General features: G+C 46.8%; 2 protein-coding genes across 6 annotated transcripts in view; one reads left to right on the forward strand and one right to left on the reverse strand.

Moving 5' to 3' along the window:
* The first annotated feature begins 3,733 nt into the window (after positions 1-3,733).
* On the forward strand, positions 3,734-8,195 carry F2RL3 (F2R like thrombin or trypsin receptor 3). Of its 2 annotated transcripts, XM_005141502.3 has the most exons (3): positions 3,734-3,847; positions 4,820-4,949; positions 5,561-8,195. In XM_005141502.3, exons 2-3 carry the CDS (start codon positions 4,859-4,861, stop codon positions 6,634-6,636), a joined length of 1,167 nt encoding a protein of 388 aa, XP_005141559.2. In that variant the 5' UTR covers positions 3,734-3,847; positions 4,820-4,858; the 3' UTR covers positions 6,637-8,195. The 2 variants fall into 2 exon arrangements, with proteins under 2 accessions (XP_005141559.2, XP_033926576.1); XM_034070685.1 differs by lacking the exon at positions 3,734-3,847 and having other exon boundaries at positions 4,717-4,949.
* Positions 8,196-10,365: 2,170 nt separating this feature from the next.
* CPAMD8 (C3 and PZP like alpha-2-macroglobulin domain containing 8) overlaps positions 10,366-16,576 on the reverse strand; it is a 45,190-nt gene continuing 38,979 nt past the window's right edge. For 2 of the 4 annotated variants that reach the window (XM_031042278.2, XM_031042277.2), the window contains exons 41-43: positions 16,346-16,420; positions 11,497-11,680; positions 10,366-11,192 (exon numbers count right to left, since the gene is read on the reverse strand). In XM_031042278.2, the coding sequence (XP_030898138.1) occupies position 11,192; positions 11,497-11,680; positions 16,346-16,420 (260 nt within the window). In that variant the 3' untranslated portion in view covers positions 10,366-11,191. The remainder of the gene's footprint in view (positions 11,193-11,496; positions 11,681-16,345; positions 16,421-16,576) is intronic. The other 2 variants (XM_031042280.2, XM_031042279.2) reach the window with 2 other exon arrangements.

Here is a 16,576-nt window from a genome sequence, read left to right on the forward strand (position 1 = left end):
TCTATTGTATTACAAGTCATTAACATACAATGAGACCAGAACCTTAGCCCAAACCCCATACTTGATGAACACTAACACAGCTAATATATATGAAAAGTAATTGGTAAAATCCTGAAACCGTGAGATAGAGAAAAACCTGTGAGAGCCAATAAATCATCATTGTGACAAATGACTGTAAATCCTGTCGGATTTGTTGTCATTTCGTGGGTTTGTGCCCCACGTTGGGCACCAAAAAACTGTCGTGGTTTAAACTAAATCTGCACAGTTCCCCCTTTGTTTCCCCTCCCCCCTCACCTTCCCACTCCCGGAGGGATGGGAACGAGAGCCAGAGGAATACAACTCCCACGGATTGAGGTCAAATCAGTCCAGCAATCAAGGTATAACAGAATCGCTACCGGTACCAATAACAAATCAATGTTAGAGACAAACAGGCACAGACAATACGATACCACCGCAGCCATGAGGCCAGCCCGGAAGAGACAGCGCTCCCCCCTCCCCTCCTGGCCAGCTTCCAGTTGCCTCCCCGAGCCCAGCCCGGCGTGTTAACCCCTTCCCTCCCGGCCAGCTTCCAGTCCCCGAGCAGGACGTGCAGAGCTATGGAACCTCCCCGACCAGCCCAGACCAGGCGCCCTATCTCTCCCTCCTCCCTGGCAGAGCATGAGCTACTGCTGAACCCATGACAGCAGCAAAGGATGGGACTGGAATGAGGTGGGCAGGGCAGGATTGAGAGGGGCTTGCTAATGTCTGGGAGGGTTTAAACCTGTGTATCTGCTTAGCACCACCTTGATTCAAGAGTTTGTTCTTCCATTTGTTTGAAGGATCTTTGCTTTTTGGGCTTGTAATTGCTTTGCCAGCTCTTTGAATGTAGGTTTGGTTTTTTTTGTATTTATTTGCACATTCAAGTAAAATAAAGTATTGATTTTAAAAGTCTGCAGCTCTCCCTGCTTTAAATGGACTTACACTGAATTGACACTTCCTGCCCAGCCCCAGCCTCGGTTCTCTTGCACCTGAAACTGAATTTGCAATAGAAAAGTTGGGTGAACTTCCCTTCAGGCAGTTGCTGACAGGCTCCAGGACATGATGATTTAGGTGTGTGCCAACCCACTGCCACCAGGCAGCGAGCCTTGAACCCTGCCCACAGTGAGAACTTAGGGTAAGCGTGTGATGCACTCACTAAGGTGGAGACAACACGGCTGCCTGAGAGCACCCACCATGGGGTGGCACAGTTGCTCCATCCAGAGAGGTTTCAAAGAGACCCTGGTGCTGTGCCAGCAGCGAGGAGTCTTTGCGGGTTGCTTTGTTTCACCTTTGCCACGAGAAGTGTGGGATAAAAATAAGGTCCATGCCTGGCCCCATGTACTCGCACGCTAAATACAACAGACGTTCAAGAGAAGTGACTGATCCCAGTTCCGAGCTCCATAAGCACATCTGCTACAGGTTAAGCCAATACAACTGCAACCATGAAAATAACTCTCCACCCACCTTTCCCTCAACCTCCCCGAATTCCTGGGTAATAACATGTTTAACTGTGTTCCCTGTGAGCTCTGCAACAAATGAATGTGTAGGTCTTGCAAATTAAGCTGTAGTGATGGGACCCAAATCTGATAGGAGTTTCCTTTACATCACTCTCAACACTTCCGTTGCCATAACAAAAGGCAACTCTGCTTTCTGTGCAGCGTGTGCCTTGCTCACAGGGAAACAAACTTGTTCTCCTAATAACAATCCCCTGATGCATACATTGCATGGGATAGCCTGATTAAAATGATGGTCGTGGTGCCTTGGAGGACACAGTGCACTTCACACAAGTCTTCTTGCTGGGATCTTGGGCTGCTCACAGAGGACATGCCCTGTGCTCAAGAGGAGGGACAGCCAGAGCTGACATCACCCCAGAGCAGTTGGAGGTCTCAACAAATGGACAGCTTTGGCAAGGACAAGGAAAGACAGCCTAAAAATGGCTTTCAGGTTCGTAGGATGGAGTAAGAATTAATGGTTTAACACATTCAATTAAGAATTGCTCAAGGGAGTACCTGCAGCCAGGATTTGATATGGCAGGGCCTTCCTGTCTCACTTTTCTATGTTACAGTGATGCACAAAGAGCTGTGAACCAGGCAGAAGTGATCTGGAAGTATGTGTAAATGAGTTGAGTTTTCCTTCCCGCTTAAGCCATCCCTCTGGATTAGAACTAACTAAGTCAACCTTAATGAACCCAGAGTTACCCTCACCTCCCACCCATCATAATTAAAGACTAAATCAAAGTCTATCTATTCTGAACTACACACTTGCTGAAGGACAAATCCAGTGAGACCCACTGCTGGAAAGGGATGACGGTGTCTGCAAGGTAGTCCCTATGCCAGTATCATTATCTTGCTGAGAAAGGAGCAGAAGAAGCTATTCCAGAACATCCAGTGGGTTGCAGTGATGCCAATAAAACTGCAAGCAAGCAGAAGGGTAAGCCTGGAAAAAACCTGCCTCCCCAAAGGTATTCCACCAGGGGATCCTGCTCCAAAGGCCATCATTTCTCTCTCAATCATCAGTGGAAGGTTCCTGTACTGCACCAGCTGGAGAAGGCAGAGCCAGCACTGCACCCATGGAAAATGTGAGGTTGTGCTGACACTGCTGGAAACGTGGCACGCTGCTGGTGCTGTGGCAGAGCTGCTGCCTGTGGTCAGCTCATGGCTGCATCAAGCATGAGCTCAGCGTGGGGCAGGCATTGGCTGCACCAAGGTTCCTGCCTTCACACCTTAGCTTGCAGCTGAAACCGCTCTGGAGCTGCTGGGACAGAGCAGAAATAGGAAACCCCATTATTTGCCTTCTACAGGTTGCTCTTCCAAGCCTTAAAGATGCATGGGATGGGCCAGGTGGTGTTTGTACCCTCCCTCTGCGCTTTCAAACTCCTGTTCTCCAGCAGTGAATCTTTTGGGATCAGAGCCACGGAATAAAAGAGCTCCTGCTCCCAGGAAATGATCTATTGCACAATGAATGACTTGAAAACCAAACTGTTACCCCAGAGGGCAGGGATCACACGACTTCAAGAGATATTAACAAGGCATGACAAACCTCTGGCATCAGACTCCTCAAGCAAGCTGTTCTGCATCTACAGCAGTCACTAAAGATCACACAGCATCTGAAAAATGAAGGACACAGCAACGAGTAACCTCTCTCTGCTCCACTCCAGAGACCTGGCCATAGGAAGCAGGGCTGTGATTTGCACACTATCTGAACCTGATTATGTCTAATTTTCTGCATACACAGAGTGGAAAGGATCCTGGCTGAGGCATGGAAAATATGTGGCCACATGAGTCATTCTGTAATGGTTCATAAATCCGGAGAGAATCACAAAAGCAAAACATCTAATATTGCATCTTCCCTGTCCCTGCCAGTGGAACTCCACCTCTCGACACGCTCGGCACAAGGATGTGGGAATATGGTGAAAGCAAAGGAAATAGGATCATTCTCTCCTTGGAATAGAAGAATCTCATCAAACAGCAGCCAGGCTCAGATTTGCAGCCTCCACAGAAGAGGTCATTCATAAGCTGAGGAGAAAGAAATGAACTGCTCCTCAGGTTGCCAAGCCAAATTTACAGTTCCTACTGCCCGGACTCCAGCTTCTGTCTTTACTCCCTCGCAGAGCCAGGCAGGGACTGGAGAGCCTGAAACCCAGCAGCCTCTCAAACTATGACCTCCTGGCCTCACTGGCCTCCCCAATCAGTGGGAAGTGGTCACCCTGGGGCTCGGACACAAGCCAAGGGAGGGGATTTGGGATGTTCCCAGCAACGCTGTGTGAGGCAGAGCATGGGAGAGACTTGTACTCTCCAGGAGCTAGAGATGGGGGGACCAAGCAGCAAAGGTTTGTTGGGTGCAGGCTGCACATCTCTGGAAAACCCAAGCTCTTCTTTGGGCTAAAGTGGCTGCAGTTCACCATTATCTACCCAACAGCAGAGGCTTCCTGTGCACCCTTGGCAGGCCCCTTCCTGCTGGAAGCAGCCGCTCTCCCTGTTCCTGGTAGTTTATCAGCAGAAGCCCAGTGTCTCCAGGGAGCTGGGGGGGTTCTTGGCACTCCTCATTCCCATGTTATGGTGCTTCAGGCTGGTGCTGATTCTTTCAAATGCAAATAGCTCCAACCCACAGGACTTCTAATCAACCTCTGCAGTGAAACCAAGAGGGAAGGTGCAGGAGCAGAACCAAGAGAACTCAGAAAGGCCCAGCTGCTGTAGGGGCCGCAAGGCACTAAAACCCTTTAATTGCCACAATATGGGGCTGCAAGAGCCCAGTGTAATCGCTGGGAGCTGGGCAGGTTTGAATGGATCTGCAGCTCTCCTGCACTTCATTTATTATGTTTCTGTGAGGGCTGATACCCTCTCAATTAGCACTGCTATTGTGAATCTGAGTGTGGGGAAAGACCTCGGATGTCATGCAGAGGCACTTGAGTCTGTCTGGGTGGACAGACACAGGAGGTCAGAGGTGTGTGAGTTCCATTTATGCTCTAAACCAAATTTAGACTGCATCAGATCTGACCACATTGTTATTTCTAGGCATATTCTGGTGCAGGAAGGAGGCCCAAATGAGTCACTCGAGCTCTCGTCTGGCTCTGATGATGAAGTGCAGCCCCAATACCCTTTGGGTCTGGATACAGATGCCCCTCCCAGGCCCACATCTGACGCTGGAGCTGAGTGTCTGCCTGGGCAGCACACACTCTGCATGTCGTGACAGCCTCCCAAACGCCTCATCCTTCATGGGATCAGCCTGGTGCTTCCGTGAGTTAAGGACCAGCAGAAGGAAATGCGTAAGCAGGGTCACTAATCCTGCCTTTCCCACACAGCTCTGAGCACAGCAGGGCACTACTGGATCCCGCAACAGCATGGAGACCCTTGGGAATGGATGGCTGCCCCACAGGCTGCTGCTGTGCTGTGCCCTCTGGGGACTCTGTCTAGCCTCTTCAGACTATGATGGTGAGTACATAGTTTTGGGTGGAAATTTGCTGCTTCTTCAAGTACTGAATGCTTGGTATCTTTATAAGATCCCAGAAAACTCACTTCTAATGAGTCCACATGGGAGAACACTCTAATTGAGCTTTGTGCATCCTCTGCTTGAAGCAGAAGGTGATAGAAGGTGTAAGGGAAGAGAAAGAGATGGGTGAAAGAAACTAGAAGGAAAAATTAAAGATGTAAACCATAGCACTTGAACCCCAATTCTTGAGCTAAAAGTCAGATTCCCACAGCCAGGACTTCACCCTGGCATGGCCCCAGATCTTGGGATTCTTTTGAAAGCTGGGCAGAGGAATTGCTCCCTGGTTTCCCAGGCCTGCTGATGGGTGCACAGCACAGCAATCACTCAGAGCAGTGGGAAACCACGTGGCAGAGGAACTGGGGAACTTCTCAGCTTTAAGGCTACTGATGGTGGTTGCTCCTGCACACCTACTTCTGCCCACCAGCATTCCTCAGAGAACTCCCACTTCCAGGGACCCCAAATCCATAGCCTTTAGGGGTAGCATTCTGTATACCCTGCAAAGTACAAGGGCAACTGCACAACCAGCAGCTCACAGACTGCATTTCTCCAATAGATTACTCTCAGAACAGCACCAGCGAGCAGGTAACCACACCAGAGATCACACCATGTCCCAGAGCCATCCCTGGGGAAAAGGCAACCATCAACAATGTCACCTACCTGCTGATACATGAGGCCACACGCTCTCAGCTGGGCAGCGTGGTCACCGTGCGGCTCATCCCCTGCCTCTACACCCTCATCTTCTTCGTGGGGCTGCCTTCAAACGGGCTGGCCCTGTGGGTGCTGGCCACCAGGGCTGAGAAGTTGACCTCCACTGTCTTTCTGATGAACTTGGCTGCAGCAGACCTGCTGCTCGTCTTGGTGCTGCCCTTCAAGATTGTCTACTATTTCCTGGGGAACAACTGGCCCTTTGGGGAAGGCCTGTGCCGGCTCACCACTGCTTTCTTCTATGGCAACATGTACTGCTCAGTGCTGCTGCTCACGTGCATCAGCGTCGACCGGTACCTGGCTGTGGTGCATCCTTTCTTTTCACGCTCTTTCCGCACCCCTGCCTTTGCTGTCTGCACTTGCACTGCCATCTGGCTCTGTGCTGCTGTTCTCACCCTGCCCCTGACACTGCAGCAGCAGTCATATCCCCTGTATGGAGCAGATGTCACTCTCTGCCACGATGTTCTCCCCAGACATGAGGATGATGGGTATTACTTCTACTACTTCATCTGCCTGATCGCCTGTGCATTCCTCACTCCGCTGCTGGTTATGCTGTTCAGCTACTGCTCGGTGCTTCGAGCCCTCCTGCACAGTGGCAAGCGCTATTCCTACTCGATGAAGCTCACAGCTCTTGTGCTGTTCACACTTGTGGCCTTCTACACACCCAGCAATGTTCTCCTCCTTGTTCATTACTCCAGCTATGACTCCAAGCTCTATGGCAACCTGTATATCAGCTACATGATAAGCCTGGCCATCAGTACCTTTAACAGCTGCGCTGATCCCTTTGTCTACTACTATGTTTCCGAAGAGTTCCGGGATAAGGTGAGAAGAAGGTTCTTCAGTCACAGGAAACAGAACACCACATCCCTAAAAACCTCCAAGGAAACACTGCCTCCAAAGGGTTCCAAAGATTCACTGGTTTAAGCCTCCAACCCAGCTCCTCGCTCCCAAGGCACTCACAATGTACAGTGGGGATGAGGTGAAGACAAAGCTGGGAGTCCACAAGTTTCATCCAGAGCAGTGAGCAGTATTTTCCCAGGAGACAAGTCCTTTCCCCTGTCTGGATAGCTAAGGCTGAATAAACCTGGGCCTCAGGATTCCTGGAGAGATGTGGAGTCCAGACAAGATGTGGACTGCTGAACATGTATAGATCTGTTACTGTGAACACTGCATGAACCATTTCTGGTCCCATATGGCCAGGGATGCTCTTACCACTACACCTAGGTGTGGGTTTCTTAATGCATCTTGCATGCTGATTGCTATCTGTGTTGGATCTCTTTTTCTGCTCCTGACTTGCTTGCTGTCCTTAAATGCATATTCCCTTCACCTAGAACTGAAAGAGAACAGGTACTTGCAAAACCAGATTTCTGAACGTACCAGTAATATTAGGAGGCACCTGTGGGAAAGGTGCTTTCCTGAACAAAAATACTGTCAAGAGAATACAGAAAACTGGCTTTTCTATCAGGTACATTTGTGGCTTGATTAGGAAGCAACACCATTGTAATGTCATCTGATTGCTGGTGACAAGTGTAAAATCCCATTCACCCATCTCTGGTTTTGTAGATGAGCCTTGGCATCTATCATTTCTTTGGGACAAAGGTATCACTAGCAAGCTTCTAAAAATCATCATGTTTCTTATAGGGAAATAGTAAAGTAGGAGTTGCTCATTACACTTCTTATGTAATCCTTGTGACCTTACCCTTCTTTTGTGTAATATCACAGTCAAGAGCTGCCTCTTACGAAACAGGGGACCAAGCTTGTTGCTTACTGGACCCTGTTACAAAGTTGACAGGATGCAGGCAGCTCACCCCTCAGACATCAATAAAGCACATCCCAGTAACCAGCAAGGTAGAAAATGAGCAATAAACCTCCTTAGAGTTCCTGAATCCTTCAGTTTTACTGCTAGAGGCACAACTTTGTCCTCATTCCAACCTATGAGCAAACAAACTTACAGCCTACAATGTAAGAAGAGGCAAACGAGATGGTCTTAAAATCAGTTTTTAATAAAATATTTATCAGAATCTAAATCAAACCCTTTTCTGGACTCAGACTTGCTAAGATTTGTGTGAACAAAACAAAACCGTTCATGTGTACATGTATGTGTGGGTGCAAAATGCAGGTGAAAAACTAGAGCCTATCTCCTACGGGTGCAGCACTGCACACGCAGAGGGTGGGCCAGCTGCTGAGCACAGGGACCTGGGGTAGCCAGGGCTGGTGTCACTCAGTCAGAAACAGCAAGTCCTAAACCCAAACTGAGGTTTTCTAATCAGATGTTCTATTCACAGTAATGGAAATCAGGTTAGTGTGCATTAAATGTCAATAGTCGATGGCAGCAGAGCAAGTGCTGGTGTTCCAATGATGTTCTTCAAGCAAGCTGAACAGTTTTCTGGTGTTTGTTTTCTACTGAGGCTGATTAAGGAGGAAGGAAAGAGGCAAGAGCAAAACACATGGACAAGAAAGATCAGTGGAACTATTGCTTTAAAATAAATACCTTGGTAATGATTACTCTGCATAATGTACAGTTACAAATATATAAATATTAATTTCATTGAAAGGATTGCAAGCAAAAATCACTGATAACTAGCACTGCTGCAGCTATTCAGCAACATAACTCGATACAAGTAGGAATCCTGGTGTCTTACAAACCCACTGGCACTTTTCTCCTTTTGCAGTGAAGGACCATGAGAAAAAAGGAAAGGAGAAGCATTTCTCTGACAGAGGGAGGCAAACATCTCTAAGCCAAACCAAGTCAAAGCCCAAAGCAGCAGCAGGTCTGCTGTCCTTGCTGGCTTTTTAACTATTGAATTGGTCTCTTCCTTGGTGAAAAAGATAAATCTTTTCTCTCCAAACTATGGCTGCTGGTCTTCTTTTAACTACCAAAAGGAGCCAGTTTGGTGGTAAGATGTGGGGGGAGGCAAGGGCTGCTAAGAGCAGATGGGCTAATGATCTCCCTGGAAGTGCCAAAGCTGGCAAGAAGCACTCGAGGTGAAGTCAGGCTGCAGGATCCAGAACCCCTGCACGTTACCTCACATGCACTGCCCTGTTCTAACTGTCTCTGTTTAAGGACACTAAGGCTGCTCTGCCTTCACCTTCTGAGGGTCCAGGTCTCCCTGCCTTTTCTTCTAGTTGTAAAACAGAGGTGAGAATCAGCTTCAAACAGATGAATGCAGTGGCATGCAGAGACCCCACAGAACAAGGCCATGATTGATGAGCTGGCACCACCAGGAGGAATTATTTAGCTGGCAGCAAGAGGGGAATGTCTGCATCTCAAATTAGTGCATTACACAAACCAGATCCTGAGGGAAGTGAAGGAAGTCAGGTTTAATACTTGGCTCAAACTTCCTACCTTCATCTCCTTCTCCCCAGTGGTGATGCTGTCTGACTGCCCAAGGATCTATGAGAAGACCAAGCAATATAAAATGACTTCAAACATCTACCCAGAAGCATACATGCATGAGCCAAGGGAAGTAAAGCCAGAAAGGGACCAAGGACAGGAGACCAAAGAATCCAGAGCATAGGTTCTATCTTCTGTGGGAAGCTAGTCACACAGGCATTATCAGGGTAACTAAATGTCTCATTCTCCCAGACTCAAAGCATTAAAACAGCTGAGGCTGGGACCAGCAAACAGCAGGGTTTGTATTGTGCAGCTTTGATATTTAGAAGAGAAAAACCCCAAACCTCTTGTTGCAGCTCACACTAAGTCTGTTATTTACCCAGGGGATAAATATTGACTCAGGCCTGTGTGTGTACACAATAGCCAGTGTCTGCCAGGCCAGTTGCTTACAGGAGATGGAATTTAGTTTAAAGGCATTTATTTACCTGCCAGACAGGAATGCAGCCACCAGTGCTTCTGCTGTGCAGGCACAGTGAGGACACAGGTCTGTTCATGCATGCTGCAGACACGTGGCACAAACCTCTGCTCAGAAGCAGTGGGAACGTATGGGCAGCAGCCATGTCCAGGTCCTGTGAGGAGAGCTCACAAGGAAGGTTTGGAAAGTGGCCAGCAAAGCAGCTCTGGAACTTCTGGGAACTTCAAGACCCAGATCTTCATCATGTCAACTACATTCTGCAAGTATCTGGCCCCAGACAAAAAGGACTGGAAACTTACATATACCAAACTTGTGGGACATCTCCTGTTTTGTCCCCATGTGGACATTTTTCTGGATGAAAATTGCCTTTATTCTGGAACGCAATGTCTATACTGGGATGTATTCATGTCATGGCTCCTGTGTAAACAAGCTCTAAAAAAATGAATGGAGCTGAGCTTTTTCCTGTTTCCATTCACCAATAAACACCCTCAAAAGGAGTTTCCATCCCATTCTGGGTCCTGGTAACAATAGAAGTGGGAAGATAAAATATTAACACTATTTTGCAACAGGCAATTGCATGTAACTCCTCCAAAGAGAACAATGCTGCTCCAGGCAGGAAGGGAAACCAAAAAACCTTGGCTCTTGCACTTTTGGAAATACAGAGCTTTTGTTTTTAGTTGTACCACATTGCTCTAGGCAGGTCAAAGGGAGCCTCTGTGACACCAGCCATTGGTACTGGGCAGCACAACCCAGGGCCTGCACACAGATTACCATATCCAGAACAACTCTTGTAGGGTGATCCAATGGGAGCAGGATGAAAGTGATTGGTGAAGTTAGGCAAGCATTTGAAAGGACTGTGCCTTGGGTCAGCTTTATTTTTATGCCAGGGTTACAAGGAGGGAAGGGCTGAGAAGGCTGCAAGCAGCCTGTATCAGCACATAGTGCAACACAAAGAGGGCTCCCCCACCTAATCCCTGTCCCTGCTATAGCTGGCAAACTCCCCACCTGAAGCCTGCAGTCAGAGGGTAGACAAAGTCCTCCATTCTGACAGTGGAGTTCAGTTTCCTCTTGTAAAAGGTACCTCCCAAGAACTTTCCTGAACACGGAGCCACAAGGGAAGATCTTCTCCTGTGGGACATTGTGATGGGTGCAGTAAGACTTAGGGCCTGGGGAAGATGATTAGCCTCTTGCTATGGCAGAATTAGCAAAACACACTGATTTTTATTGTTATCATTTGAGAGACAACTTCTCAGCCATCTTTCCTCAAACAGCAGTTCAGCTAAGCACAAGGCCTGGACTTAGCTTCTAAATGTAGCTAGGAAATGGCATTGGGAGTATCCCGATAGTAGAGAAAACACTTGGAAATGGTCTATAGGTTTGAATTCCAGCCCCTATTTTTCTTACCTAGAGGGCACAGCACATTGGTCTCCTCTCATCCTTGGAAGTACTCCAAAGAGGATGCACAAAAGGCAGGAAAATTGACAGAAAAATAATGCTGAGTGTCCCCCTTAGCGCTCCAGATCCCCCCCCATGGGGCAGCAAAGCCTACAGTTCTGAGTGCATCAGGAAGTAGTCATCATTGGGTTTCTGTTCTGCAGCAAGTCGTCTGTAGGATCAAACTCATACAGGAGTTGATTTTGAGCCTCTTCTCTTTATTTAAATTATAGATTTCTGTTGAAAAGAGAACATAAGGAAGAAAAGTCACTTTCCCATTATGTATCTTTGTGAAATGTCATTGAGGCTGAGCAAAGATTAAAAGGTCCCTTTTTAATCTGCTACTGATGGGGACATGTGGGTCATGATGACTTTTAAATGCTGCCCTAGCAAGATCGTGTTCCTGGCCATTCCTTGCTAAGGAGCTTAGCAAATCAGTTGTAAGAATGCTCCTTTGGAGCAATGACATACATTTGACCTAATACATGAGTTACTACATTCTAGGTTGACTCTCAAACCAGATTTACGCTCCCCTGCTCACCATTCTACTGTGGTCACTACTTCCTGAATCTTGTCCACTTCTTTTACCGTGCTTGCTGTTGTCAGTTCTGCCCCAAGCTCAAAAACATCAGCTTCTGACGCGTAGGGGTCCGGGTCGTACTCATAGGAGTAGTAGGACAGGTCTGTCTGTGGTGGAGGGCCTTCCTCTGCTGGAAAGGGTTGTGCTTTAGCCAAAGGAACTGCATTTCAGCATCACATATTGCATCACAGAAAAGGGGAGTGAGGTAAAGGGAAAGGAATTTTCATCAGGACTTAAGTTAGGAACCAGTTCACCCTGAGACCTCTGTGTATAGTAAGATAAGAGGCATCTTCGGGAATGCCAGAGGTCACAGATCAGTTACTCTGCACCCCAAAACTGCTCTCTGACTAGGTCCAAGACAAGTACCTGAGTTAAGGAGAGACTAATCCATGCAGAAATGTGTTAATGTGTGCACTCTTTCAATTAGTTTTATACAAGGAAGTTACAAAAGCAGAGGGTGGCTGTGAGGGAGCAGCTCACTTGCATCTGTGTAAGTGTAAGAAGCTAGATTCCTTATCAGCTCAACAAGAATGAAGATATTGGCACAACAGACCAGGAGCCTACATCAAAGCCATTCACTTCTCCCTCAGCCTGAACTGGCAGTAGCTGGAATCCATCTGCTTCAGCACAGTCACATACCACTGAGAAACTTCCATTGACTGGGATAGGAACAGACACATCACAGGCGGAAGGAGGTATTCATCCTCCTTGCATTCACTCCAGTCTATACTAAGACACTGGCAGGCCTCTCACATGGTATATATCCCACTCAAACCAGGCTGTCCTCTCTGTGCTGGATGACTGCTCACTGTCCAGAGGGTAACACTGCAACATAAAACTTCTAGGAATATCAATAGGTCCCTGTTTTCTAAACTGTTCCTTGAGTCAGCTCAGCTGCCCATCTTTCCGTTTGCTTTCTCTATACCTGCTCTAATCCAAACCAAAGCAATGACTGAAACACAGTTGTTGCAGGGAGGAAAAGCCCCCCTTCTCCCCCCTGCCAAGTTGGCTTTCTTTAAGGAGAACACTCATCAAAGCCTTTGAAAATGTTTGTTCTCTAGAAATGAAATATCTGAAGGCTCTTCCCTGTTGCCTCCCACATCCTCCCAACAACAGGCTCAGATGTAGGCCAGGGAACACTTGTCTGAAAGCAGAGTCAGTCTCTGTGTTCACTCCTTCTTGGCCTTTTCCATGTGTGAACCTGCCAGATCATGAGCATGTTCTATGAATGGATGATTGCTGTCCACCAGGGACAGAATTAACATCACAGACCTCACTCTTCCCAGGAATGCAGCACTGGAGTCAAAGCAAAGATGAAAGGCTGACATTTCCCATTGCACACAAACCACTCCCCCACGCCTAAATGTTTGTGCCTAAGCCAATGTTTGCTGAACACCGATGGGGTGAAAGGAAAAAGGGCCCATGGCCAAGTTCAATCAACCCTCAAAGAGCAGCCGCCTGTGAATAATGCGCCTGCCAGGGAGTGTGGGGAGAGGACTCCACCTGGAGCAGAGTTCACTTGATGTTCCTGTTAGGAGCCAGTGATGGGGGACGGTGTTTCAGTTCTCTTTTTTCCTTTTAAATAAATAAAAGCATCCTAATTCCACCTGGAACTTTCCTCAGGCCTCTGGCCCTTCCAATGGCTAGAGCAGAACTGTGTAAACAATGTGGCTTCAGCTGGGAGCTGGTGGTTCTGCCTGCTCAGAGCAGAAAGCAACACCCCAGCAGCACCAATACCACCGAGTGCTGCTTCTCCATCATATATGTGTAGAATCACATCACCACCATGATACCAATGTAACTGTCTTCCGGTATCAGTGTTTATACATTTAGCACTTTAAGCAGAGAAGATTTAGGCAGTTTCAGAAGAGTGTTACTGATCTCTGGAAGCAATTGAAGCACCAGTTGATCAGAGAGATGGTATCAGAGCTACTGAGGATTCCTGAAGCTCTGAAATCCATCCATATTTTGTAGGCTAGTGTGACAATGATCTTAGGAAAACCACAGAAAAAGGCACTCAAGATACTGATACTCCTGTTACCAACCAACATCCTCCTCCAGGAGCTTTCATTCCAAACAAATATGACTGCAACAGGCTGTGAGAGCATATTAGCAGAGCTTCAATGCTTAAAGGCAGAGATGGGTCCCACACTACTAATATAAACTCTGTTCCATCCCTCTCAGTCTCTGTAATTCACCTGTGAGAAAGAACAGCTGAAGAAGGGGAATCAGACATGAGCTGATTCAGCTGAGTCCCATCACCCTGCACACTCCCCTCCCAATCAAGACAACACTTCTGAAGATGCAAAGAGGATCTACCCATGTGTACCAAAAAGGGCTACAGTTTTAAGATCAAACCTCAGCCATTCTGCTGCAGACTGCTGCTTTAACATAGCTAGGTGCTACAAGCAGCACTGCATCCTGTTTTGTCAGGACCATCTCTATACCAAGTGCTTACCTCAAATAGCATAACTCAAAAGCTGATGTTTATTCTAGCAAACTCACTGGTGTGTGAACTACACTGCAAGGCTGCATTTGCCAGGGTGAGCCTGAACCCATGAAGAACTTCCCCACAGTTTGCTGGAAGGAAGCTGGCTCTCATTGTTTCAATTGCTGGGGTAACAGAGGCAAGAGCTAACAATGAAAGCATCCATCAAACCAAGCGGAGCCTGCACAAGTCATATGGCAAATACAGAAGGATTTCAGACAATACAAACACCACGCGCTCCTCTAAGAAAACGCTGTTTCCTGAAGATTAGCCCACTGAGGCAGTTTCACCAACCTGCCCTAAGCTTGATTCGGCTCCTGGAGCTTTGCATCCTTTTAGGAAATGACAGATTTAGACATGGCTCATCAGAACTTGCACTAGAAACCCAGAGCACCTGAGCAGACTTAAACCAATCACATGCTTCAGTGCTAACAACCCAGTGAGTCCAAAGGAGACCCGTGTACAGGAGGGATTCATTCATTTGTTCAACTTTGATTCATGTACCGTGTGGTTGACCTGTGAGGAGCCCAGAGGATTAATGAAAATCACATGCTGGGCACTTTTCCTGATGCAGGATTTAGTCAGGTTTAATTTCTGAATGCTCACTCTGCCCCTGCTGCTCAGACAGCTCAGTTCAGGATCTGCCTTCCAGGAGACTCCCAACTTGAACCCGCACAGATCCTAGAACAAAGTCAGCTCTAAATGCTTGCGCTTTGACAAACATACCCTTATGGCATCCAGGTTTGTTAACCTAATATCTGGATAAAAATGCCACACACACTCATTAAAAGAAAACTCAGAATTTCCACTTTTGCTCTTATTGATAACCTCCTGAGCCAATCTTGATACTGCCTGTTTCCAACAGAAACCAGGGGGTTATTTTTCTTAGACGCTTTGATGCAGATTGAGAACCACTGTTCTGAAAAGGTCTGGATTGTGGATCACTGTCAAGTTCCACAAGTTTCTTCCCAGGTAACCATATTTTTACTACGCATTTTTCTTTTAATAGAATGTAATTGCAGTCCCATTTTGTAGCCCAGCAGCAAAACACTTGCTATGGCCTTGCATGCCAACAGTGCCCTACAGAGCACTTTGGGAACGCTGCTTTACAGGGTTCAGATTGCAGTTTCCATGCTGAGTACATCTGCACAGAATAAAAGGCAACTAGCATTCCTCTCAGCTATTCCAAGAGTCAGGAGTCTGATAGAGAGAGAGATACTCATATATAGTCACAGTAAGTCCAGAAAAAAAGGGAGGGAAAACAGGAGAGACATCAAACACTGTGAAATTGAATGACCTATAGAAATAGTTACAATGGAATATTCACTGTGCTTTTACACCTTAGTAAGTCCATTAGCTTCTGTACAGCAAAGAGCAAAGAGCAGGATGGTGCCTCCTGTTGGACACATGCTAATGTGAGCTCTGGTGCTTGACAAGGAGACGAGAAGGGACTGAGTCTTCTCTTCAAGAATTAAGTTGTTTAACGGTTTGTCAGGAGAGTTAGAGACCAGGGGAAAATTAATGAGTGGAAAGCAGCCAGGAAAAATCTAGTCCAGTTTATTTACTAGAAACAGCACGAAACAAACTATTCTATTGACCCTCCACTGCTTCTTGGTGAGATTTATTGTGAGCCATGAGCAAGTTCAACATGAGTCTTGGAAAAAAGTGCATGAATATAAGCACCAAATAAAATAAGCAGCCAAATTCCTGGCTACTCCATCTATTGACCTTAACATTTTTGCTCACTAAGGCCCTTTATTCCAAGGACCAGCTCTGAGAGAATCAAGACTGCCAGCTCAAGTTTTGCACAGAACTGCTACAAACAAAGTTAATCCACCTGGATTGTAGTTCTTGCAATGGTTTTTGGTCTGTTGTCATGTTCTGTTCGGTTGTTTGTTGAAACACATTACATCAGCCTGGTTTTAAATGGGATCTTTCCAGCTTCCTGTTGAAGAAAAACTCAGAGGTGTGGGTGCTGTTCAAACCTAAGAAGGCTGAGAAAATAGGAGGGTCCCTTGCCCTCTCCTATGAACAATTATCTAAATCTTGTATGGGCACTGAATAAAGCAGATCCTGCAAGATCTCCAGGAGGGAAAAGGACTAGAAGAGCTAGTCTGATGTTGAATAGTGATCACCCTAAGTTTCCTTAACCTCTTCATTTTTTCCGATTTCTGAATGTTCTGTCTGTTCTAAAAGCTGAAGAAGTTCACCATCTTTACTCAAATGTGCTCGAGAGCCATACACACTTTTACACAGTGATAGGATAAGCTTTAACCTTGCTAAACAAAAAGGCTCTGGATAAATGCAAAGGCCTGTTATTACCTGTTGGAGCTTGTTGGACACTGGGCTGCTCAGCTGGGTGGGAATGTGTGTCCCTTTCTTCTGGCAAATTCTTGGCTATAAATAAAAGCAAAGCATCAATCATAAAATGTGTTAATGAATCTCTACAACATATACCAGAGGTGGTATGCACTCTTCCCTGAGTTACTACACTGCACATCTAGAAAGCCCATGCAGGATCTCCAAAGAATGTTACATTTCAGGGATGTCTTT

This window comes from Melopsittacus undulatus, chromosome 19 (assembly GCF_012275295.1).
Source record: "Melopsittacus undulatus isolate bMelUnd1 chromosome 19, bMelUnd1.mat.Z, whole genome shotgun sequence".
NCBI lineage: Eukaryota > Metazoa > Chordata > Aves > Psittaciformes > Psittaculidae > Melopsittacus > Melopsittacus undulatus.

Excerpts from the sequence above, each read along its gene's own strand:
- F2RL3 (XM_005141502.3), top strand. The coding sequence starts at position 4,859 with ATGGAGACCCTTGGGAATGGATGGCTGCCCCACAGGCTGCTGCTGTGC. Across the intron at positions 4,950-5,560 it reads AGCCTCTTCAGACTATGATG|ATTACTCTCAGAACAGCACC; the intron begins GTGAGTACATAG and ends TTTCTCCAATAG.